A 26,726-nucleotide genomic window follows, 5' to 3' on the forward strand; every position below is an offset into this window, starting at 1 on the left:
CGGGGGAAAGTGCTTGTAAACGGGGGAGAGGTTCTGCGAACACAGGCGTGGTTGAGCGTCAAAAGGGCGTTAACAGGGCGTGCATAATTAAAGTGGAGCATTATTGTACATGTCATCTGGCTCTTTTTTTGACTGCAGCACTCGCAGTGCTTGCGGTAGGGTAGGGTCTACCTCAAGCACTGTGTATGCCTCCGATAGTACCCGTTCAATATACTTCCTGGAGATTACGTGTGCTGCAAAGGTAAAGCATTAGACCAGCTTGCTATCGCTTTGCGCCGCACGCTAAGACATTGAGGGTGTCCTTAAGTCAGACCGTACGAATGCAGAACGGCTGCGAGAGAGCGCAGCATAGCGAGTGGGACTGAATAAGCTCTATTGTGTTTTGCATCATTTACAATGTTATTGTCTTTCACACTGTGGCTGATCTCTACAAGTTGCAAAGTAGAAACGTGTTGTTGCATAGCAAATTATGAATACGGTAAAAAAATTTTGTTATGGATATCATGATATCAATAGTACAGATGGGCTATAACACCTAACCAAATAATATATTTATTAACAGTGCTAGCAACTTGTCCAGGATTTTCCATATAATTCCTTTCCAGCACACCACTGTTTTTCCGGTTGCCAAGTAAGGGCTGTAATTCATCCTGGGAACAGAATAATGCTGAATGGAGATGAGCTTCCATTAGCTTAAATACGGTGTTCCTTGCCTCATATTACAAGAAGGGGAGGACTCAGGGAAGGGCTGGCTGACTACTGCCTGTTGATAATGATAGGAAGCACAGAGACAGAGCTTTGCCATGCAGGAATCACAGGTGAGACCTCCCAAAATGTCCATTGTTAACTCTTCAACAAAATCTCTCTCTTCTCATCTGCCTTTCCACCTATTCTAAACATATTGCATACTGCTGTGTGGTACTATGTCTAGGATGTAGATATTGTGTTGTGTATCTACTTAGTTATAGAATTGTATGACAACTTATGATTTTGGTGTGAAATGAGTTTACAGAACTTAAAGGTGGCTAAAGTAAAACATACACATCTTTGCTGCATTTGCACCAAAAAGCCAGTCTCTGCGCATTAGGGGCTTGATTCAGACCCGCTCGCTAGATGTGTTCGCTTGCACCCAGCGTATGCAAATTCAGCAAAGGCAGGCGATCGCACGGCAAGGCTTTAGTACGCCAACTATGTCTTGACGTGCGATCGCTCTGTGTATGCAGACGCCCACCAGCCTGTCTTAAGACGCCCACTACTGCAGGTCATCTCCAGGAAGTGTATGCAACCATCGGCAACATCGAGTACCATCAGATCCGATCGCAGCGCTTGTGGCTGACCATACCCTACCGCAAGCACTGCGAGTGATTCAGTGTGATTTTCAACCAAGTGACGTGTACTATGCTGCGTCTTAATTATGCACACCTTTGCAGCAGCGTTAAGACGCTCTGGCACACCTGCATTTGAACAACCACTCCCCTTTTTCCATCGACCAACCCGTTACCACCCACATACTGCTTGTCCTGTCACTCAGTCTAGGGAGCAGTCTATGCGCAGCAAGTGAACAGTTCCTGATCGACTGGACTAGTTTGCACACGCGTACTGCGATGCATGCGCAGATTGCGAACCATCGGCAGCTACAAGCGAAAGCAGTTTAGCGAGTGGGTCTGAATCGGGCCCTAGGTCCCATGAGACTGCTAGCGCCGGGTGTCTATTTTTGACGAAAATGCATCTAAGTAGCAAATCAATGCGAATAGAATGCACCAGCAGAATGTGCTGATAAATTTGATATGCAATGTGTATATACATATGTATATCTGTGTGCGACTCTGAGTCTCTGAATCAGTATACAAAGTGCTATAAAGTAGTGGCCGCAGCTTTTTTCATTCCAAGTTCTGTTCTGCTTCATATAAAGACTCAAGTGTCCACAAATATACAAGTGTCGCATAGCTAATAAATCAGCGCAGTCTGCTGGTGCGTCCTATTCACATCGCATTGCTACTTCAACGCGTTTTTCGGGAGAAAAAGACACCCGGTGCTAACAGTCTCACTGGACCTGGTGGCTCACTCACATCATGCAAGGCGCGCTACGTGGTGCATTGAGGCTAAATGTATGAGGACACATCTGTAGAGTTCACATGCTCATATGTGTATGTGTGAATATATCATGAAGACACTGCTGCGTGACTTTTTTACACTATTTAATTTGTGACATCCTTCCAGGTTACTTTGCCAATAGTACAAGGTATTTTACTTGGTGCTCTGATAGTCTCTATGTTTATAAACCTTGCTGCCTGCTCATCAATATATGGTCTCGGACCACACTCGTGTCTAATGATTTTGTCCTTTACCCTCTTTGTTTTTTACGGTATCTGTCTTGAGTCATCTATCTTATTCTGCAAGCAGTCACTTGCTTTACATGTCATGTCAGCTCCTCTTCTGGCAACTTTTGTTATTTTCATTATTCAATCTCCCTGGCGATCATCTGACATTTATCCTAAACAGAAAAGCACACTATTTAATTATTCTTTGGTTCCCACTGGAGGGTGGAGGCTACAATTATATTCAATAATTCACAGCAGCCAGTGTAAGAGAGAGAAAGGATAATTTATACACATTGGGCCTGACTCAGACGTGGACGCTCATGCAATCACAGCTGTAATCCCGTACGCAGCTGCTTTGTGATAATATGCTAATACTGTAGCCGCCTGGAATGCATTGAGACACCCATTAGCTTTACAGATCCAAGCAAGTGCGTGCAAATACGCAGTGGCGGTCGCAGATCATTAATTGACCATCTGAGTAACCCTATGGTCCCACATAATAGCCAAGGGGACTGAGACGTTTGCGCCATATTTTCTGCGTACGTGATCACAGATGTAGTTAGATACATGCCCTGAAAAAGATCAAAACAACTTGTCTGCATTTTTTATGCCAATCCCTGTAACCGCCCCCAAATGGTCCCTGAATTTCAATCACTTTGCAAAGAAATCTTCACTGTAAGCGGCATTGGTAAAGTAACACGGGGCGCATGCAGTGCAACCGTGATGTATGCGCAGTCAGTCGGCAATCGCTCAATTGTGTAAATATTGGCATTGCGTCCACATCTGAATCAGGCCAATTGATCACGAGTTTCAAGCTTAGCAGGCTGAAAGAAATCATCCAGTGGTGATCACACACAATCAGGGCCGGATTAAGGTCTGTGGGGGCCCCTGGGCAACAAACATGTGGGGTCCCCTATTAAATGTGACAAACTGGGGGTATGCGCAATGGGGACCTTATGCAGAGCCCCCAGTAGTGTCAGTGCCCACAGTGGTAGTTCCCCGTATGCAGTGCACCCAGTAGTAGTGCCCCTTATGCAGTGCCCCCTATGCAATACTCCCATTAGTAGTGCCCCCTGTAGTAATGCCCTCTGTATAAATGCCCCCAGTAGAAATACCCATGTAGTTGTGCCCCCAATAGTAATGCCCCCAGTAGTCATTCCCCCTTATTAGAGCCCTCTGTAGAAATGCCCCCAGTAGTAATGCCCCTCTATTAGTTCCCCAATACTAATGCTCCCTCTCTAGTAGAGCCCCCAATAGAGATGCCCCCTGATTAATGCCCCCAGCAGTAATGCTTCCCCCCCGAGTAATGTTCCCAGTAGTAATTCCCCCCCCCCCAGTAATGCCCCCAGTAGTAATGCCTCCCCCCTCCCCGATTAATGCCCCAGTAGTAATGCTCCCCCCTGAATAATGCACCCAGTAGTAATGCCTCCCCCCTCCCCGAGTAATGCCCCAGTAGTAATGCTCCCCCCTGAATAATGCCCCCAGTAGTAATGCCTCCCCCCTCCCCGAGTAATGCCCCAGTAGTAATGCTCCCCCCTGAATAATGCCCCCCGCCAGTAATGCCCCCAGTAGTAATGCCTCCCCCCTCCCCGAGTAATGTCCCCTTTAGTAATGCCCCCCCGCCAGTAATGCCCCCAGTAGGCCGCTTGCACTAAAAAAAATTAAAATAAATAAAGCTCATACTTACCTGAACCTTAGCCCCGCGTCCGCTGCAGTCCGCTTGGCTGCTCCTCCACACTATGGCAGAGACGTCATGACGTCTCTGCCATAGTGCTCTGCGTGAGCCGGATGCGTGAGCCGGAAGCTGGAGCTCATGTGAGCTCAAGCCTCCGACTCCGGCTGCCGCTGCGGGGAGGGAGCCGGGCGCCCGCTTTTTACAGCGGGCGCCTGGTAAAAGGAGCCTCCCTGCGGCGCCGGGGTTAGGTTGGCCGGAGTACCGCCTCCTCCGGTCCGCTTTAACCCCGATGAGTGTGGGGGCCCTTAACGTGTGGGGGCCCAGGGACGATCGCCCCTGTCGCCCCCCCGTTAACCCGACCCTACAAACAATCAGTATCAATCTAAATACACAGCCTCCTCTTTTCTACATATTCTCCTCCCCCACTTACATGTTTTCTCCCTCTCTCAATTGTTCAGCCCAAGTGCCTCTTCCCTTCATGCTATGTCATAATTCACATAGAGAATACAAGATATCTGGGAATATTAATAAAATAAAATATTGGGATTATTGAATATTGCATAAAATTGAGACTCTCCTGCTAAGTATGGCACTAATTAAAGAGCCACCCATATTTTGCCTTACTGCGCCCAGGGCCTTCTTAATAGCATTGTAGGCCCCGGGCAAAGCAATGCACTGGGGCTCCTATCCATCCAATGTAAGTGGTCAATATAATGTAAGCGGTCAATAAAATAAACCTTTAAATTTTTTGGTACTTTTATCGGTAAGTACCAAAACCCTGTGTTCTCCTTCATCCACTAGAGGACACGAGTCTCATTACAGTGGGGACGTCCAAGAGCTCCCATCCCGGATGGGAGAGCGCTGAGAACCCTGCAGAACCGCAGAGCCATACTGCAAGGCAAAGGCAAAGGTATCAAAACGAAAAAGTTTGACCAGGGTATGTCGGCCCTACCAAGAGGCCGCCCAAGAAAAACTGAGCCATGGAAAAACTCTGCAGGCAACCGCCTAGGGAGAACCCACTGAGCGCGTGGAATGCGCTGTGAGAGAACTAGAAGCTCCAGAGATGAGGCCGCACAGGCCTGTATGAATGGTCAGACGAATGCAGCCTGCAATAAACTGCTGCGAGGCCGATCCACCAAGTCGAGCAAAAACAGACCAGACAAACAAAATCCGACTACATGAGAGGTGTCGTCCTATCCACGTAGATCTGTATGGTTGTGACAACAACCAAGAATCTACAGAATCTTCCAGAAACACTGGAACACAATAGGCTGTCTAATGTAGAACGCAGACACCACTGTAGGAAGGAAAAAAACATGTGCAAATGATAATCAACTTTGTCCACATGGAAAACCAAGTAGCCAAGTAGGAAGAGCCTCGGAAGAGGACCCCAAGATCCGACCCACTACTCAGGACTGAGAGAATAACCACCTGCCATAATCTACAATCTGTAACTGATCTACCAGAGAAGATTGTAAGAAAATAGAAATCATCATCCAAAGTCCACGGAGATGTGGGAGAAAGAAATGGCAGGTGTAACCTGATAACCCCCTGGAGGAAGGTGTGAACATCCAGAAGCAAAACCCCATTCCTAAGAAAGAAATAGTGCTGAGATCAGAACTCTCAAAGATCCCAGCCGAAGGAACACAGAGAATACCTGCCAACAGTAAAAGGAGTAGTCTAGCTACCCTGAACTATGAAAGAGGCGGGCCCCGGCGTTCGCACCAAATAACATACACCTTCAAAATGCAGTGGAAGTGCTTTGAAGTAACTTCCTTACTATGTAGGAGCAGGGTAGAATCACCACAGCTGGAATACTCGTTTATTTCCAGATAGCCCTTTCAACAGCCACGCTGTCAAACAAAGCCGCCTGAAGTCCATGGATCTTCTATCAGTAGAAGACGTAGCTTGGAATACCACGCCCCTCTGGCCCAATGTGGATGTAAAAGTCTAGGCAGAAAATAAATAAGTATCTGATGGCTGTGCCATGGTGTCGACTTGCAGAAGATCCCGCCGCTGAACTAGCTGTTGTAAACCTTGTAGGTTGAGCGCCTATGCTCCTGGAAGAACATTTTGATGACTGAGGTAGACAGCCTCTCAATGTTCCCCTCCTGGGAAAAATCTTGCTGATTATCACCATGTCCAGAGCAGAAAACAGCTTGCCTGCTTCATGGCCACCCATCTGTTGGCTTTGCCGTGTGACGCTATGCACGCCACTTCTGTGGTGTTGACCGACCGTACTCTTACCACTTGGTGTAACCTCATGAACACAGAAACATGCGTTAATCTGTAATACTGCTTCCAGAGGAGTCCGGCGGCCCTGAAAGTGTCTTCCAGTGTCCCTGCGCCCCATCCTTGTGGGGAAGAGAATCAAATTTCACACTCCAATGACTTGTTTTTGAACCGGTGAGAGGCAGTCAACCACCAGAAAAAAGAGACAACCTGAGTACTGGGGGACAACTTCATTCATTGGCAAAGGAAAAATTGCGATCCTGACCAGTGAGAGAGGCGGCCCAAATGAAATGGTCTGAAGTGGAAATGGCCGTGTGGAATGGCCTGAAAAGTTGCAACCATTTTCTTGAGGAGTTGGATACACAGTCGCACCGACCCATGTCATGATGGATGGCTAACCGTACGTACTGTTGGATGGAGGATACCTCTTCTGGAGGAAGGAAGCCCTTCTGGGCCATGTGTTCAAAATCATTTCCAGACATGGAATCCTCTGTGTAGGTTGCCATTATTATTAGGAACCTGTGGGTCGGCAATATGTCTTGTAACCACGTGATCCTAGAAAGAGCTTTCAGGTGAAGATCATCTAAATAAGGGACATTAGTCCGAAGGAGGACTGAATTCTAAAGAGAGCCATCCTGTCTGCCATTATCCTGGCAAATACCCCAGGATCCTTAGTTAGTCGTTCAGATTTGGACTGTAAGTAAGGTTATGAGTCCTGATATGTAATCAGAAAACTTGCCTTTGAAAACTGGCAAACCTCTGGTTAAAAACCGAGGAGGTGATTGGATCTGAAGCTTGTACCTTCAGACAATAGTGTACCCACACTGCCCTGAAGAGTTGAAAACGAGCTCCCACCTAGGGGTCCCCCGAAAGAGGGAACCTATGCGGTAGTGGGTTGGTGGAGGACTAATAGTCCTGGTCGAAGTGCTGTGTAGCAATGAAAAGAGGAGGATCCTCTTGTGGAACAGCCTCTAAGTTATCTTAGGACCCAAAAGGACCGAAAAGATATTCTTGAATAAAGTCTATGGGAAGCTGGATCAGCTGCGGGAAATCTGCCTCAGCCTGAGCGGGCTGTACTATCCGGAGCTAAATACCTAAAAGAGGGATTAAATACCTCTATAGAAGCCTTGCCAAAAGAAACAGCCGATCCCCCAATCTGGCTTTGGAGAGTGGGAGAATCCAGGGCATCCGGAGGAAAACCACACAAGCCACAGGGAGAACAGACAAACTCCACACGGTGAGAGCCTTGGAGGGTAACGAACCTACGACATCCGAGCGACGAGGCGACAATCTCAACCGTTACTGCCGTTCTGCCAAAGGGAGATCCTCAGCTGAGTTAAATAGAGATATGTCTATCTAAGCTACAATAACCTTATAAACCCAGCAGCCCACTAATGGAGGGCGAAGAACCCTTGTAAATGGCTCTGGATGGTAATCTATTTAGAGCATATACACCCCACAGTACCTTCCTTCTCCGATTGGAGGACTATGGGCAACTGTCTGTAAGAGACCTGCTCTTGTAAGGTCCACACTGGCAGAGCATCTGACAGCTCATTCGTTGCCTGCCTATTGAGAGGTCACCTGCAAACACACTGTATCAGTCATAGGATAAGAACCTATGACTGTCCTGCCACACTAAATGTTCACTACCCAGTGATCCATGTGATCTTGTTTACATCCCCAGACGGGAATCTTAAAACACACGTCTGTATACTTTTAGAATCGCTGACCTGGAGACCCCTCTTTGTTTCAGAGAAGCCTCCAGTCAGCAGTGGGACATACATTTACCTTATGAATGGAACCAGCGTGCTGTGGATCAGCAATGCTAATCCCCACACCATTGGAGATGCCGGGGACAGAGCCCGGGGACCCCAATACTGGAGCATGATGAAACCCCGTACAAGAGTTGGATTTGACGTCTGTGACATTGTTACACAGGCTAGTAACCCTTATGGAGTCAGGGCCTGATTCAGAGCCGCTCGTAAGCGGCCGCTCGTAAGCGGCCGCTCGTTCGCTCTCAGCGATGTTCGCATAACTGCGCATGCGTATGGGTCGTAATGCGCATGCGCAAAACCGTCATTGCGGTCGGAAATCGTGCGCTCGGAAAACAGCGAGGGGCTGCTAATTTGATTGACAGAATGTACCGTTTGTGGGTGGTAACAGGGGAAGGTGCTTGAAAACGGGGGAGTGGAGATCCGAACGCAGGCGTGCCTAACGGTCAAAAGGGCGTTTAATGGAAGTGCATAATTATTAAAGGAGCGTCATCGACCACGTCACTTGGTTGTCTTTTAGCCTGAACTGCTCGCAGTGATAGCGGTAAGAAAATCCTACCACAAGCGCTGCGAGCAGTTCAGATGCCTTTCGATGTTGCCGATGAATCTAATAAATACCGGAGATGACGTGAGATGCGAACGGTAAAGGGGCGTCTTTACAAAATAGCGAGCGCATTTTTCGGACGCTCGCTCAGACATAGAGGCGTCAACACACCGCAAAGAGCTAGCGCTCAATTTAAATATCCGGCCCCTTTTTTAGAACGACCGTCTGCAAATAGCGTCCGGCTCTGAATCAGGCCCTAAATTCAGACTGTATTACAGGGAATTAACATTAGAGACGTCTTAGCCTTTAAATCATGATACATACAGACTTTCACAAAAAACTACAGTAAAGTGTAGTGAAACCAGGTCAAAATATGACACTGACATACAGAGAGGCAGGAGAGAGCCACACTTTCCAGATAGCACTCCTAGCAGTGCCAGAAAAAACCTCTGGACATATAAATAAGCAACCTGTTGCTTTAAATTGCTCTCCTGACCAGCCTACACTCCACTGTGTACTTACAGTCTTTGGACAGGCCATGAGAATCATCAGAGCAGCCATCAGACACACACCTTGGGTGTAGCAGCATTTCAGCAGTAAAGCCTCTCTCCGGATACCGGCTCAGGCTTACAATATGTAGCAGACAGGTAATGGCTACACGCAGCCCCGAGGGAAGCGCTAGTGGGCGCTAGGAGCAGTGCAGGACCCCGGAGCAGGCTCTGGCTCCACTATGGCGCCCAAACAGAGCGCGCCTAGACTGCTTTACTAGCCGCTGCTAGTGTCATGCTATTGGCCTGTACACTCCAACATGAGGCTCGCTTACCTGATGTGACAGGTGACGCCCTGTGAGGGCGGCGAGGGGCTCTTGCTAAACTGAGCAGCTCTCTCCGCGCTGATAACATGCTCAGCGCAGCTGCTGTAAACGTTAACCTGGCTACCCCGCTAGACGGGAAGCCAGGTATACTAAGTAATGGAAGACCGCTATGCACGCTGCATGCAGCGGCATGTGGGACTTCCTTATGCTAGGACCGATGAGCAGTCCAGCAGCAGCGGCAGCCATGCAATGTTCTTTGGCTGTCGGGACTGACTAAGCACTGTGCGCTGCATACAGGACATTCTTGTACTTCTTAGACTGTGCGCTGATCTCAGCGCAGTCCAGCAGCCGGCATGCAATGTCCTCCGGCTGTGCTATGGAAGCGCCGGGATAGCTGGGAGCAAGGAGCAGATCTCAGTGATAGGCTCCGCCCACCGCTATGGTGCCTTTTTATGCAAACACCGCCTTTCTGTGCCTGGCAACCCCGCTAATCAGGGAGCCAGGATTATACTCACGACCTGCTGTAGCTGCCGGTGGTGGTGGGGCTAAAGGGAGACCGCAACGTGCGTCGCATGCAGCACATCCTGGTCAACCCTGGAAACAGTGGTCACTGTAGCCGAGGACCCCAGCGCGAGCTGCAAGCAACTGCGGTAGGGTCCTCCCAGCAGCTCCATCATCGCAGACAGGCAGGGGCAGTCGGCTGCCTATCTGTCCTCAATGCTTGAAACAGCATCTTCATTTTCTACATTAATCTAAACTATGCCCTGAGGAGCACCACAAAGTATTACCAGCTTCCTCGGGCACATTACTAAGACTGAGGCTTGGAGGGGGTATAGATGGGGAGGAGCTAGTCTCACTTCTAAATTCTTAAAGTGCCAGCTCCTGGTTAGCACATCTCCTATACCCCCACTGTAATGAGACTCCAGTGTCCCCTAGTGGATGAAAGAGAAATCAAATTGACTGAGGTACTAATTAAGTCACCTGTGATTAACCATGCATATCTCTAAAACCTAAACTGTTGGGGAGCCTTGAGAACAGCATTTGGGAACCTCTGGTTTAAACATAAAAAAACATGATGTAAAGCGAGAATTACGGACTCCACCACCCTCTTCTCCAGCTCACAGTGCAGTTCCTGCTCTGCACTGCAGCTACAATTAAAGTATGGATGGGGGGATATATGGATGTGCCTTCTGTGTCCCCCTTAATCTGGCTCTGTGGCTGCAGACTGGGAGGTAGGTGGAGAATGCTGCCTGGCTGCTATGATTGTGTATTTTGCAATCATAGCAGCCGAGAAGCATCTCTCTCTAGCTGCCTCCCCTATGGAGCGAGCGGCTGCACACTCCATGTAGATGCCCCTGGTACCGCCCTAGAATCATGGGGCCTTGGGCAACTATCCAGTATGTCTATACATTAAGATGTCCCTGACTCTGCCCAATCTCATGACTTCATTCACATGTTGGTAATATCACATATGGGAATGCCTTCTTTCCACCTACTTTTGTTCTCTGAAGACAGCTCCACAAATGTCACACATCATGTCTAAATTATTTGACTGGAGCAATCACTCTACTGTTAGACTTTCCATAAAACTAGCAAGACTTATATAATGTAATTGTCAGACATTTTAAAATACCATGGGAAAAGTGCAAATGAAGTGTCAATGCTTACACTTGTTGAACACTAAAAGGGCATATACTGCAGGTTTTTAGAAGTGGAGATGTTGCCCATAAGAAGTAATCAGATTCTACTTAACATTTATCTAGCAGCTTCTAGAATATAATAGTTAGAGTCTGATTGGTTGCTATGGGCAATAACTTCACTTCTAAAAACCCGCACTTTAGTAAATTTACCTCTAGATATCTAGAGCATACGCAGAATTTTAAAAATGTGTATTACACCAAACAATTAAAACTGGCATGAAAGCAAATGTTAGGTGAATTAATATACAAATAACAATGGCTGGTTATCTTTGATAGGATGAGAAAAGTATTCAGTGATGTTTCCGACTCCCAAGATTGGGAATGTTGATGGCTAAGGATACATTACTGGTAGCCTTAAGGGGCCTATCCATTACACGACTTTTTGAACAATCCGACCAAAACCAGGAGAGTTTGGTCGCATTGTTCATAAAGTCGTGTAATGGATAACCGGCAAGGACCAGCGATGTACGTGCACGTTGGGTCCTTGCCGACCCCGACTATCAACGGAACATGCTGGTCAACCTGATGACACTCATCAGGTTCCTCGTAATGACGTCTCTCCCATAGTTCCGAGGAGTGGCCAGCCGAACGGCAGCAGACACAGGAGTGGGGCTTAAGGTAAGTATTGTGTGTTACTGTTTTATTTTTTTGTGTATGGGGCACTACTACGGGGGGCATTACTACGGGGGGCACTACTACTGTGGCCATTAGGTGTATTAGGGACTCTACTACTGTGGACATTGGGCCTGATTCAGATCCGCTCGCGAGCGGGTCGATGTTAGGCCACTGCGCATGCGCACACCGGAGCCGGCTCCGACATGCACATGTGCGAGACCCGGCTAGCTCCGGGTCTCACACCAAAAGGGGACGGCTGGCTATTTTGATCGACAGCTCGCACCGTTTTGGAGGCCTGGCGTGGGGGTGGCTTCACAAACTGAGGCGTTCCCATGCGAACGCCTGCCGTTTGTGGGCGTCCCCACTGACATCAACAGTGAGGTTAGTGGGAGAGCTTCCGGCTCTATTAGAGCCAGAAGCTCTCTGGGGCTTGTGGCCACGAGACCCTACCACAAGGGTCTCGTCGCAAGCCCGATGGTCGCGATGGTCTTGACCATCGCGACCATCATCCTGGCCGCTCGCAATAGCTGTGGGTGGTCACCCACAGCTATGCGAGTGGCCAGGAGTCCGCTCCATAAAAAAAAAAAAAACGCCCTGATTCAGAGCGAGCGCTCTTTCAGAGCGTCCGGCTCTGAATCAGGGCCATTGTGTATAAGGGGCACTAATGTGGGCATTGTGTAAAAGAAGCAATACTGTGTGTCATAACATGAATAAGGGGCACTACTATGTGGTGTTATGTGAATCGGGCAAAATTGCGCGGTTTAATGTGAATAAGATTGTTCTACTGTGTGGCGTAATTTGAATTTGGGATACTATTGTGTGACCACGTCCCTATCTTTTGAGACTACGACCCTTTCTTTTGAGACCACGCCCCTTTTTGTGAAGTGTCCCATAGGTGCACGCTGTTCCTTTATTAAGATAGCGCCGATGATGAAGGGGTGTGAGTTCCACCACATCTCTAGGACCACTTTAAGCACAGATTAAGGTGTATATTTACTAAAGTGTGGGTTTATAGAAGTGGTGGTGTTGCCTATAGAAACTAATCAGATTCTGGCTATTATCTTCTACAAGGTGCTAGATAAGTAAGTAGAATCTGATTGGTTGATATGGGTTACACCTCCACTTCTAGTAAATATACCTCTTATACCTCTTTTCCACCAAAAACCCAGGTCCGACCTGGGTTTTTGGACATGGGGCCTGATTCAGAGCCGGACGCAATTAGCGCTCGCTCGTCCAGAAAATAGGGGTGGCTATTCAAATCAACCGTTCGCTGTTTGCAGTCTGTTCACGCCTCTAGGTCTGAACGAGCGAACAAAACTTGCGGCCGTTTTTTGGGAAACTATGCCCCCTGGCCGCTCGCATCCTACGTCATGTCCGCTATTTATTAGATTAATCGAGTACATCGACCAGGGTATGAGCTGCTCGCTATTCTTGTGGTTGGTTTTTGCTACCACAATTTTGCGAGCAGTTCTGGCTATAAAATAACCCAGTGACGTGGTCAATGACGCTGCTGTATTAATTATGCACATCCATAAAACGCCCGTTTTGACCTTTAAGCACGCCTGCGATCGGATCTCCACTCCCCGTTTTCAAGCACCTTCCCCTGTTACCACCCACATACGCCTCATTCTGTCATTCAAAATAGCAGGCATTCGCTATTTTGCGAGCACACGATTTTCGGCCGCACTGACTGGTTCGCGCATGCGTATTACGATCCGTACGCATGCGCAGTTTGGCAAACATCGCTCGGAACGAACGAGCGCCCGCTTATGAGCGGCTCTGAATCAGGCCCATGGTTCCAACCCTGGTCAGACTCATTTACACTGCACCTTTGATCTGGGTTACTCCCAGGTCAGCCCTGTTCACACTGAACTCAGGTCTGTCCTGCTAAACCTGTGAGGTCATAAAAAGTGGGAGGTGTATGCTCCACAACCACCAATCCTCTCATTTTAGGCATGATCCAGGTCAGATAACCTGGGTTGCACCGTTTACACTGCACCATTACCTGGGTCCATCCTGGGTCCAACCCTGGTAGCTACCTGGGTTGGATTGCAGGGTCACTTGACCCAGGTTATTTTTCAGAGACCCTTTTACACTTAGCTGCGACCCGGGTAGACCTTGCTCTGGTGTAAAAGGGGTATAAGAGGGTGATTCAATTATAAGTGAGCTCATGTAGGGCACATGGTAATTATAGTACCTCCATGGGCTGCGAGCACTGATAAATTAAAAGTGCAAACTAATAGAAAAGAAAAAGGTACACTGTACACTGCAAGAAAAGAGACAGTATAATAATTGACAAAAATTATATTACATTTAAAAATTAACCTTTATTTATATCTGTTAAAAGTATGGAGCAAATAAGTAATATCTAAAACGTGTTGGTAACTATATAGTATTGTAAAAAAATCTTGAAACATAAATTAGAAGTGTTCATGTATTTCCTGCATTTTATTGGGTATATTTACTAAAGGTCAATTTTAATAAATTTAAAATAATTGAAAATTGATCAACATCAATGTTGTGTTTCTGGGGCTAAATCACACAACAGACAATTTTTTAAGTATTAGTAAATGTGTGATTTTTTAAATCGATTAAAATAGACCTTTAGTATATATACCTAGCGTTTCCGTTAGGCTGTTTTAGCGGGGCGCTGCGCCCTGCCCTCCTTCTGGAGGGCAAAAAGCTCCCTGCCCTCCTTCTGGAGAGCAAATAGCGCCCTGCCCTCACCGCGCAGCGCACCGCTAAGACAGCCTGCGGGTGCCGTCTTCACCCGCGGGTCGCAGTGTCCCGCGGGTGGGGAAATGTGAGGTGACCCGGTCACCGCCGGTGAATAGACGCTGGGCGCATGCGCCCGGCATCTATTCTACCTGTCAGCAGCGCTTTGGAGCTGCCCGGCGTTTCCATAAGTGCCGGGCACGCCCCCAAGAGTGATGAAAATGTGACGCGTCTTCTAGACACGCCCCCTTTTCAATGGCCTCGTCCCCTTTTTGGTGCCCTCTCTAGCTTTGGCGCCCTGCCTGCCGCCGGAGCTAGAGTGAACACTATATACCCCAATATTTTGGATGGTAATATTCTATAAGAGCAAAGCATTTAGCTACACTTTAGATATGTAACATTTCAAGGATTTCTCACCAATTAGACCCAATCCAATAAACTCCTTATTCACATAAATTCTCAAGGACAATTAAGGGAAATTACTTTCATTTAAAATTTTTATATATGACAGTTATTACACTTATGAGATATATAACTTATGAACTTATTCTAATTGGATACTTTTTTTCTATGTTCATTTTGCGGAGAATTCCTTCTTGTTTTTAATCTCTATTGTGCTACAGGTATTTTTATATCCTTCTTGATGTTATAAGAATATATATAGCACACAGGCTCAAGGAGATTAGAGATTATATTAATATTACATCCTGTCTTTTTAATTTTGATAACAATAAATGGGTTATTACTGTACAGCGCTAGGAGTAATTTCTTATAGAACAGAGTTGGTACACCTTTAAATGCCAGAAACTAAACTACATAAGTAGCCTACCCACCACAGCTATAGTAAGGAGCCTCTTGGAGTGCTGTACTGATCACTGAACAGCACAATTAAATCCTCTATCAGAGAGGTGGGAAAGGAGTCCAATTGCCTCCTGCTTTTGGCAGGTACACAAAGTAAAAAGGGCAGCAGAGGCTGCTGCCATAATCATAATCAAGCCCACCAGGACAAATTACCCCTGTTCAGTACGGTTTGAAATGGAACAGCAAGCTATTGGGTGAAGTACTCTTTTGGCAGAAAGTGGAGCTTGATGTTTAATTAGTTGGTCCAAAAGGAGTATAAAGCGCCCTGCTGTGTGTCTCTGATTGGCCCCATCCTCCTCTCTGGCCAATAAGGCAGGTCCACTTTGACATCTTGCCTTGCTGCTGGCCGTGTGTGATTTTTGTAAGATTCCACAAGGTACATGGATGTGTTGGCACTGGTAACATTCAATAAGGTACTCAGAGGTGTTGGTATTGGTAGAGCAGTGCGTAGCATGTGAGAAGGTACTGTGGTACTGTAGGAATAGTGTGTAATGTGCAATAAGATGCACAGATGTGTTGGCACTGTGGGAAAAGCATGTGTGTATGCAAAAAAGAAGAGAGAGTATATTGCAATAACCCTGGAGCTCAAAATAGACAGCAAGTATATCAGAGTACACACACAAATGATAAATGCAAACAAGTGGAAATTGTGCAAACATATATCCCGGTGTAGAGTCTAAGACCTCCACTGGACTTCACAAGGAATCTCCACAAGAAGATATGTGCTTTATTTAGTGAGGGCCAAGGTCATGGTCCAATGTAGTTGGTTCACACCATGAAAGCAACAGAGTACTTACATGGTATGAGGACTCTGCCTGGAAACACTGCAGATGGAAATGCGGGTATGGATGTGCTGTTTTCGAAGAAACAGAACACCGAAGTTAAAGGAACTCTGGAAGAAAACTATACTACAGTAGAGAGTATAATTTTGGAGCGGGTGCACCTATGTAGAACACAATAATACGCACTGGAGGAGTGCACTGAGCAGGTTCTTATAGGAGCTAGCTGATGGGTGACTCTCCGCATGAGTCATCGGTGCTGGAGGTTAGTGGTAACACCTGAGAGAGGTCATCTCTAGCCTGAGAACAGCTGTATTCTGTTAAGAATTCTAATTAGGAAGGCAAGCAATCAGTGGTCTACTGAGTGTTGGAGACAAGCCAGTGGTATCCATGACTGCTGGTACTGACACTGTGATCTGCATCATACCGCTTCAAGGGTGCAGGCATCTGCTGAAATATAAAGTGAAGGTCAGTTGACCACTGACGTCATTGTGGTGGGAGATTCTATTGACTCTATTTAACTCCACTCTGGCTGCTGCACACATCAGAGCAGTATGTCTCACTATCATGCTCCAGGGATATTTTATTCCTGTTGTTTTCCCCTGTACCAGGCGTCTCATTGTTTTTCACATATGCTAGTGCTATTCACCTCTGCATGAACTACCTATTGAACCTGTATCTGTGCTCCTGATTTCTGGCTGTCTCACAGTAATTGAACCTAAGCTTGTGACCCTAACCCATGCTTGTTTTATTTTCCGGTATCCTGATTCTGTACCTCATTGTATATCTCAATAGCTAGTCACATCCCGGTGGCAGTAAGAGGAACGTGGGGACTCCTGGAATAAAAACCCATACCATTTTTCCCCCAAGCCTGGGCTGACTAGTGGTCAGGGTTAATGCTTCGGCTGGGGGGCCGGTGAAAGGAAAGAAAAAGTCCAGGGCTGGTTCTAGATAATACCCTACTCATTTTTTCCCCTGTATTTCCAGAACCAGGACCTGATCAGAGCCCAGAGCTGGTTGGGCAAAATACGGGGGACCCCTACATCGTTTGTCCCCCGTATTTTGGCAACCAGGGCTGGTTCTGACTAGCCCGGTGCTGGTTTTGCTTAACCCCTACGTTGTTTGGCCCCTGTATTTAAGTACAACCAGCACTCAGTCACTAAAAGCCAGAGGTTGTTTGCTCTTTTTTTTGGGGGGGGGGGGGAGGGGCAGCACAGACTGGTCTCCCTAATCCCATCCGTGCACTGTGTCAATGACACAGATGCATGTAGCACGGACCTCCTGGTCCGTGCGTGCATTTGTGTCATTGAAATACACAGCAGCACAGATGGGTCTCACTGATCCCGTCCGTGCTTCTGTGTCAATGTCACTGTTGCATGTAGCATGGATCTCCCTGGTCCATGCTACATTCATCTCTATCATGCATGAGATCGCTCTGTGGAGCTCATTCAGACCCACTCGCTAGATGCATTTGCTCACTCCCTGCGTATGCAAATCCAGCAGACGCCCAGCAAGGCAGGCGATCGTACGGGAAGGCATTAGCACACCCACTATGTCTTGGCGTGCGATCACTTTGTGTATGCAGACGCCCACTAGCCATTCATAAGACGCCCACTTGCACACATCATCTGCAGGAAGTGCATGAAAATATTGGTACATTGAGCACGATCGGATGTGCTCGCAGTGCTTGAGGTTGACTATACCTTGCTGCAAGCACAGCGATCACTTCAGTGTGAAATACAACTAAGTGACGTCTACTATGACGCTGCCTGTTAATTATGCACGCCTCTGAAACGGCGTTGAAACACTCAGGCATGCCTGTGTTCGTACCACCACTCCCCTGTTTCTAGTGGCCTGCCCCTGTTACCACCCACAAACGGCCTCCTGTCACTCATTCATCTTTTGCAGTGGTTCACGCACGTGCATTGCGATACATACGCATGTGCAGAATCGACCAGCTACGAGCGTTCGCTTCCTAGCAAGCGGGTCTAAACAACACCAAGGACGAGCATCGGCATCGTAATCGTCCAGAAAAACGCCACTCTTTACACGAATGGTCGTTACGATCGATCGAAAACGGACAAATTGTGTAAAAAATTGCACTGTGTATGGGTACCTTAAATCCTTATATATATTAGTCAGCCCTCTCTGTTTGCATGCAAGAGCGTTACTAGAACTTTGTACGCCACATAGCAAGACCTTAAAAGGGCCCCCCAGAGGTAAAAAAACACATACATTTACCCTAATTCCTGTTATGCCACACAAAGCCCATTCAAGTTATACCACACAGAAGTATCCCTTATACACATTATGCCTTGCAGTAGTTGGTTACACATACCACAAAGTAATGCCCTTTACAGATTATTCTACATAGTAGTAGTTCCCAACAACTCCCCTCTCCGTGTCCCTCCGGCAGTCAGCAGGAGTGGATCTGGTGCCAGGCTGCCAGCTAATTACAGTTGGCGCAGCGGCAGACATGGACAGACATCCCTGGCGTAATTTTAATCTGGCACCGGAGGTTAGCCAATCGGAGCTCACGGAATGGCAGCCGATCAGGAGGCGCCAATGCTGATTGGCTGCCAGTCCACCAGCTCTGATTGCCTCGTGACCGGCGATGCCGTCTCTCCATGTAAGCCTGCCCGTGCGCCAGCTGTAATCAGCTGGCAGGCCAGCACCAAATCAACACCGCTGACACCCGGGCCCCCTTTGGGGACTGGACATGCCCACATTGTGTGAATGACTGGGTAGAGGTGTGGGCCACAGAGGCAGCTCAGGCACAATAGCAGCTGCAGCCCTTGCAACTGTTTGCATGCATGTTAGCAAACAGTGGGGTCCTTTTCAAGATCAATGGAATAGTGATATAGGCAGCTGCTGCTAGTTTGGCCATGGTCCTGATGCCTGCACAATGAATCTGGCAGGTGGCTGGTGGCGCTGCACATGCGCATAACACCGGTTGCATTGGTTGCAGCCCTGAGAAGCCCTGTAGGGCTACCCGAAAGGCAGAGCAGCGGCTTCCACTGGAAGCCACTCTTTGCTAATTGCAGCCCGGACTGACAGTCCCAGGGGGAGGGGACACCTCCCCCTGGGGCTGCCTGTCCTTTGCGTGACTGGCAGTTGGCACTTCTAATGGGAAGCCACCTCCAGTCACAGTGAAGACAGTACAGTCACGGACAATGTAAACAAATAAAGGCTGTAGGTGTACTGCAGGGTCCAGTCTTCAACCCAAGCAACGCCTGGGAATCCCAGCTAGTTAATAATAGCTGAGTCTGCAGGTGAAGCTAGACAAGGCACAAAGCAAATGGTACATGCTGGGACCATATTTCACGTCATAACATTCTCTGGGAACTGAAGTTATTTGGTGACATTTGAAACTATTGTCAGCCCCACCAAATTTGAAATTATAGGTCTAAACCTCCCCCCCAGAAGAGTTGGCTCTACCCCTTTCACATTGCAAAGGTAACCCAGTATATTGCCGGGTCGAGGTGCAGTGTGAGCGCGCCAATAGAAAAATTGCCGGGTCCGGTGACTCGGTATTTCAACCCTGCAATCGACCAGAGTTGAACTAGGGAACAAGCCGGGTTGATGTACAGTGTGAACAGGCCCTACCCTGGTTATCCAACTCGGGACTCCGCAAACACCACTGATTGGATGTTCCCTGGTCTCACTTGATGATGTTAGCAGCCAAACACACAGGCAGCACACTGCAGACAACAGCAGAGGCAGTATTCTGGCAGCCTGGAGGGGGTTAATACCACTACTGTCATTACCATGAAGGCTAACTGGAGTGAAGAAGACGTGAACTGTACACTATGCTGTCAGAAGCTGCATAATGCTCTCACTGACTGAGGGCCTGATTCAGACCCGGTCGCGAGTGCAGAGCGCTTGCAACCGGGGCGATGGTGGCCCAGAGCGCATGCGCACGACGGAGCCGGCTCCGTCGTGCGCATGCGCGAGACCTGGATAGCAACGGGCACTCCGTCGCTTCGGGTCTCGCACCAAAGGGGGCGTGCTGTCGATGTTGAGTGACAGCATGCCCCCTTTGGTGGGCGGGCTGGGGGGGTGGCTGCCCAGACGGAGGCGTTCCCATGAGAACGCCTACCATTTGGTTCTCATGATGTCAGTGGGAGAGCTTTCAGCTCTGAGCCGAAAGCTCTCTGGGGCTTGCGGCCACGAGACCCTACCACAAGGGTCTCGTCGTAAGCCCGATGGTCGCGATGGTCTTGACCATCGCGACCATCATCCTGTCCGCTCGCATTAACTGTGGGTGGCAACCCACAGCAATGCGAGCGGCCAGGAGGCCACTCCATTAAAAAAAAAAAGACGCCCTGAGCGTCAACCTCTGAATCAGGGCCTGAATTAAATATCAGTAGAGCACAAACACTCATGAACTCAGGGCTACACAGTGGTAATCCATCAGCCATGATTCCTGCTGTGAGCAGTCCCCACCCCTCTCATGTTCCCTTTTGTGAACTTATCTTTGTGAGCCTGAAAAATGACATCCGTAGGGTTTTACATGGCTGACCCAGGTTCAGTGTGAACAGGGCCAACTCGGGAATAACTGGTCGAAGGTGCAGTGTGAAAGGGGTATGACCCGGGTTGCAGGTGTGTTGGACTCATGTTCAAAATCCCAGGTCAGAGCCGAGTTTGCGATGTGGAAGGGGTATTACATACCGCAAACATCACAAAAACATTACCAACTCTGGCCCTCATTCAGAGCCGTACGCTCTGAGCAGAGCGCACGCTCTGAATGAGGGCTGGCCTCCATGAAAATGGAGCGTCCTCCTGGACGCTCGTATAGCTGTGGGTCACCACCCACAGGCTATACGAGCGTGCAGTTTGATGGCCGCGATGGTCTTGACCATCGCAACCATCGAAACTGCGAGCCGGAGCCTGCGGTTGAGGTTTTCAACCGCAAGCTCCGGAGTGATTTTGGCTCTATCTGAGCCAAAATCACTCCCACTGACATCACTAGTGATGTCAGTGGGCCGGCTTCTGACGGGAGGCGTGCCCCCGGCACGCCTACCAAAGGGGGCGTGCTGTCAATCAACATCGACAGCACGCCCCCTTTGATCAGACACAACGAGCGAAGGACTTTCCTTCGCTCGTCGCGTCTGGCGCATGCGCACGACGGAGCTCCCTCCGTCGTGCGCATGCTCAGTCCTGAACATCGGCTCCCTCCGTCGTGCACATGCTCAGTCCTGAACATCGACCCACTTGCGAGCGGACAGCCGCTCGCGAGTGGGTCTGAATCAGGCCCTCTTTGTTGCCAACTTTACCCCATTACTTAATGCAATTAAGTCAGACCTTCATAGATGGAATAATCTACTAATATCTTGGGTATCATGCACACAGGGGTAGAGGACTTTGAACTGATTTAGCCCATTTGGCAGAGACGTGGCGTCTAATGGACCAGATTCCCTGGTTGTTGCACTGAGAAGGGTACTTTATAGATCAAAATTTCATTGTGACATTTCCACCATGCAAAACTAGTGTGGAAAATATATACTGATTTGGATTGTGAATATGCACTGTCACAGATGAGTGGGATGGGTACAACTATAACAATAACCTGAAAGCGTGTGTGCTGCGACCTGCGATCCAGCGGCTGCTATATCACACCGTGTATGGGCACCTTTAGTGTGCCTTGAGGGCCGTGGTTAGGAACCCCTAGTCTAGGTCTTATAAGTCACTATGGGCCTGATTCAGCTAGGAACGCATGGATGCAGACTGCAGACGCACGCACCCGTCCACTACGAGTATATTCTAATAAATGCATACGCACGCAGAACATTCTTACTCCCAGCACTACACAATACCACTCACTTCCCTTAACGTGCGTCCTGTTATACCACGCAAGTCAGCGGAAACATCGGTAACATTGAGAACCATCAAACACATTAGCATAATAATGGTTCACCTAACTTCACGCAGGATTTATGCCACTGCCTGCGTGCAACTAGACCTCAGGCTTCATCCGTTGCCGCATGGGCTTAAATATGCATGCCACAAAAACGCCATCCAAACGCACAGGCATGCCTACGTTTGCCCGACCACCCTCCACAAACGGCACTTCCTGTCAATCACTGTGCTCCGTGTCTGCGTAGCCTCTGCAGGCGCAGTTCCCATCGTAGTAGCTAGTTCGCGCATATGCATGCGCAGTACGCAACAATCGGCCGATTGCGTGTGTCTACATCCGTGCGTTCCTTGCTGAATCAGGCCCTATATTCCTAAGTAATCATAGGCAGGAAAAAGTATAGTCTGAATAAATATTGGATATCAAATATTCAAGAGTTGAAAAACAATCGTGATTTATTAAAAACAACATGGATTAAGACCATTAAGACAAAAAAAAAACACAATCTGGAAATAATTTAATCACGTATCACAAATAAGTAGTTGTCTGTGCAGGGGAATTCAATTGTTTTTTGAGCACCCCTAAGTAATGGACCCCTGACAGAGCATTTCAATTGATGCTACAATTGGGTGCGAGTGCTGCCGGTGCCCAGATTTCTGCTCACTCTCTGCTGAGGTGGCGAGCAGAAATTAGCGAAAAGTCTGACTTTTGGGCATAGAATTTAGATGGCTTTAGTCGCTTTACTAGGCTAAACCCTGTACATTTGGGCGAGACAAGCGCAATAAGTAATGGGCACCCTGGAACTCGCACCCATTCAGAGCAACAATTGAATTACTCCGGCGGTTGCCCATTACTTATAGGAGCGCAAAAAACAATTGAAATCCACCCTATAAGTTATATAGCTATGGCTCAGCCAAGATCCATAAATACTGTAAGGTACCCAATTTGGTTGGAGCATGTGAAATATATGAGCAGCCTTCCCCTTGCCAAACGGAGTATTAAACAGATTCTTTGTTTGTAAAGGCCCCTAAACACTAGACGAAATTTTTAACTATTTGGCCGATTCCGATACATCGCAACGACAAATTGTTCAGTGTGTACGCACTATGCGCACTCCCGCGGCGTCGTTTGTCACATCTTTTGTACATGCAGGAAGATCTGTAAATCTCGTTAACAATTCCCCGCGGATCGTGCAGTGTGTACTCTCTACCAAACGACCAGGCCTTATGGTTACATTATACAGTTAACGATCTGACCACCAAACGACCCACGATATATCGTTTGGTCATTTGTTAGATTGCACAGTGTGTATGCACTAGATCGTTTCCTGGGAGTTCAGGGGAAAGCGTTGATGACATTGCATTATTTGCAAGTCATCTAATGTGTGCCTAGCTTAAGACCAGTATTCGGTATAATGTAATCTTGTTTTTAGATCACAGTTGCAGAACTGTAACTTAATTTGCATTACCACTCACCATCGACAGCACGCCCCCTTTGATGCGAGACCCCAAGCGCCGGCTACCCCGCCGCTCGCCGGGTCTCGCGCATGCGCACGACGGAGCTCCCTCCGTCGTGCGCATGCGCATTTGGGTACCATCGACCCGCTTGCAAGCGTCCTCCGCTCGCGAGCGGGTCTGAATGAGACCCACAGATGCTCCGCAAGCATTAGTGACAGGAAGTGCTGTTTTTGGGTAGTGACAGAGGGTGGTCGATGGTAACGGGGGTGTGGTGGTGCGAACGCAGGCGTGTCTGTGCATTGGAATGCAATTTCAGGGGCGTGCATAATTAAGATGCATCGTCAGCATACATGTCACATCACATCAACCCTGGATTTTTAGGTTGGTGTAAAAGGGGTATATATAAGTTGTAGGTTAACCTTGCCGGCATGCTAACTTCTGCATTCTGGGATAGACCTCATCACTATCGACTAAGTGACTGTCGATCCCTCCTACCAAACCATACCAGTGAATGGGTTAGAGAGGAAAGTAGGTTTTCTGCATACTTGCCAACTTTTGTAAATCCTCCTTCAGGAAATCATTGGAGGGGCAACTCTGCGGGAGGTGAGGTGAAACATTGAGCCTCACCCCCCCTGCTGTGATTTGTGGCGTTTGGTTGAGCCATGTTGATGTGATTAATTGCGGATCGCATCATCATCAAACCCCTGGAACGCCCACTTCACAGGGGAAGTGGACAGCATGCAGGAAACTGGCTCACTTTCCCAGGTATCCCTAAAATTCCAGGAATAAAGGAAAACTTAATACCACAGAACCTGCTAATAGGTTTCCCTTAATATTAAGATAAGTATATGAAATGCAAGGAAAATCACATTATAACTGAGTTGAGTAAAATATAAATCATCCAGAGAATTGTAGTACCATATACAGCTAAGCTGCACAGCAAACTGACCACATTTATTTTGCGTTCATGACATTACTAGTAAAATAAATAAAGCGTAGTAACTTTGATTACAGTGCTAGAATATCTGCATGCCTTACTCAATAATGGATTGCATCCTAACATGGGATTTTGAAATCCACAACAATCCAGACACACGAGTTTCGAATTGCGATTGTCGAGTAGCAAAAATGTCAACACATCCTAAAGAACAATGTTGTTGCGCCTTAGAATTCCCGGAGTAAATATGGCGGCCATGGCGACTTCTTTCCAGGAGCTGGGAGGAGTCGGGGCAGGGGAGCCCCTCACCCCACAGCGCACACCAGGCGCTGGTAGAACCAGGGAGAGAGTCACGTGTTACCATTACCACCACGTGACGTGCGTAGGGAAAGTAGCTGCTGCTGCGCCGCGGTGACAGCGGTGGTGAGTGACTCGGTGCTGCTGTGTAGTGTGAGCAGAGTAGTGTCAGTTCTCAGGGAGTGGGAGCGTCAGCTGCAGCGGGAGGAAGCATGGACAAGTTGCGCAGGGTCTTGAACGGTCATGAAGACGAAGAGCGGGGTCTGACAGCTCAGGTACGACAATGGCCCTAACTTTCTGCAGCTTTTATTTGCCATAGAAGTGTCTGTGTAGCATTTCCACACCTGAGACTTGTCACAGTCACGTAATGTAGTTCAGTGCCGGATGTGCATTGAGAATGGGAAGTTCCTGTTTTGACACAGAAATCTCCAGCATGTCTGCTTGTATGTAATACTGATTAACACAGTAACATACTGTATATAAGTATGTTTGTGCGTTTAGACTACATATGTATGTTTAATGCTTTTACATATATAACATTGTGCCAGTTACACCAGGATTAGCCATGTTTATAGTGGTTCTGTATGTTTTGGTGACAGTCATTATTCAGACACCATATAGTTGATGGGCGGTAGGTTTGAATCAGAGTTGTATGTTGTGCCGATGTTTTTGCAAATGGAGCAGTTTTTTTTTTTTTTTTTTGCCACTGTATGCGTCAAGGTTCATTGATGTAGTTGCATGCTGTGGGGGCGATTCAATAGTTTTTTTTAGGTGTGATTATTGATGAGTGCCCAGTGTTGCAATTCAATTGTTGTGGGCGCTCACTATCACCCTCTTCGCCCCATGTGAGTCTTTATTCGCAGTGTAATTGACAGTCAAAGACCTTTTGGCGGAGGCAACAGGGAGTGTGTGCTAAAAACTCAGGTGTTTTGGGGAGTGTCGCATCTTGCATCTGCGAACCCATACACAGTAAACGTGGCTCCGGTGTCTGTTACAGCCGCCATTCTGAGTGACCATCCATAGACTGACTCAGGAAGTAAATGTTTGCATGATCTGTGTCCTTTACTGCGTATGTGTACGCAGTTGCGGACAGCTGCAATGACTCAGGTGGGCACCTCAGTACAAGTCCCAGCCGCTGTCCTATTAACATATCTTCGCATATCCACAGCTCTGAAAATCGCAGCAGCATTAGCATACTACTCTGAAGGTTCCTACACACATGGCAATTTTTTACACGATTTGCCCGATTTCAACGAATTGTGATGACAAATCGTGTAAAATATGCCCAAATCGTGAGTTTCTACTCACGATACCGATGCACGTCCCTGCTCGTCGTACATCACATTTTCAGATCTGTAGGGCAGATTTGCCAATCTGGGACACAATGCACTGGATGCATGATAGATCTTAAGTCAGATTGGACATTTTTTTTCTCCAAATCGTGACCACGACTGCCGGGGAGCTGCCTGGGGAGAGTTCAGGGGAAATCGTGCCTCAGGTCGGGTTGTGAGCATATCGCTATGTGTGTAGGCACCTTGAATCATACCCAATATGCCAACAGCCAATTTTAAATTTTCTATTACAACATTTTAACTGTGTCAATATTTTAAACATGTCAACATCGACATTCCACAGTATGGTGTCGACCTATTGACTGTTAACATGGTGATTGTTGACTTGCTGACTACATCTTGTTTATAGTTGTTTGTTACTCTGCTCATGTAACATGTACAGTACATCTTGTAAAATCAAAATTTCATAAGCTAAACCAGACTGACATGTAACTTTTATTGATTCATAAATGTAATCTCAATTATGGTATAGACTTCAGGTTCAAAAGCACTTATTTTAAAATGTTTTCCTTAGTTTGATGACTTACTAACCTGACAATAAGTGCAAAATTCGTATGTACACCAGACTTCAAAGTGCCCTTTTTAGTAACCACCTTTTCATAAAAATAAACAAATTTACACCACACAGAATGATCTCAATATGTTGAACTTGGCACTTTAGATTGAGTTTATGTTGATAAGGTAGTGAAATATCTGGGTTAAGCTTGAACGACCATATTTCTTACACGGGGGAATTCAATTCAACGCGATGTTGAATAGCCGCGGGAGGGAGCTGCTGCAGCTATTCAATTCCCTGCGCTG

The 26,726-nt window shown here is 47.6% G+C and overlaps 1 protein-coding gene across 2 annotated transcripts in view; it reads left to right on the forward strand.

Annotated features, from left to right (window-relative positions):
• The first annotated feature begins 730 nt into the window (after positions 1-730).
• Positions 731-26,726, forward strand: part of SFT2D1 (SFT2 domain containing 1) — a 102,685-nt gene continuing 76,689 nt past the window's right edge. Inside the window, exon 1 of one of the 2 annotated variants that reach the window (XM_088472525.1) lies at positions 731-818. In XM_088472525.1, the coding sequence (XP_088328651.1) occupies positions 804-818 (15 nt within the window). In that variant the 5' untranslated portion in view covers positions 731-803. Of the gene's footprint in view, positions 819-24,606; positions 24,849-26,726 lie in introns of those variants that run through there. The other variant, XM_088472523.1, reaches the window with a different exon arrangement.

The sequence above is a fragment of the Taudactylus pleione genome, unplaced genomic scaffold (genome assembly GCF_031769625.1).
Source record: "Taudactylus pleione unplaced genomic scaffold, aTauple2 ptg000125l, whole genome shotgun sequence".
NCBI classification, from domain to species: Eukaryota; Metazoa; Chordata; class Amphibia; order Anura; family Myobatrachidae; genus Taudactylus; species Taudactylus pleione.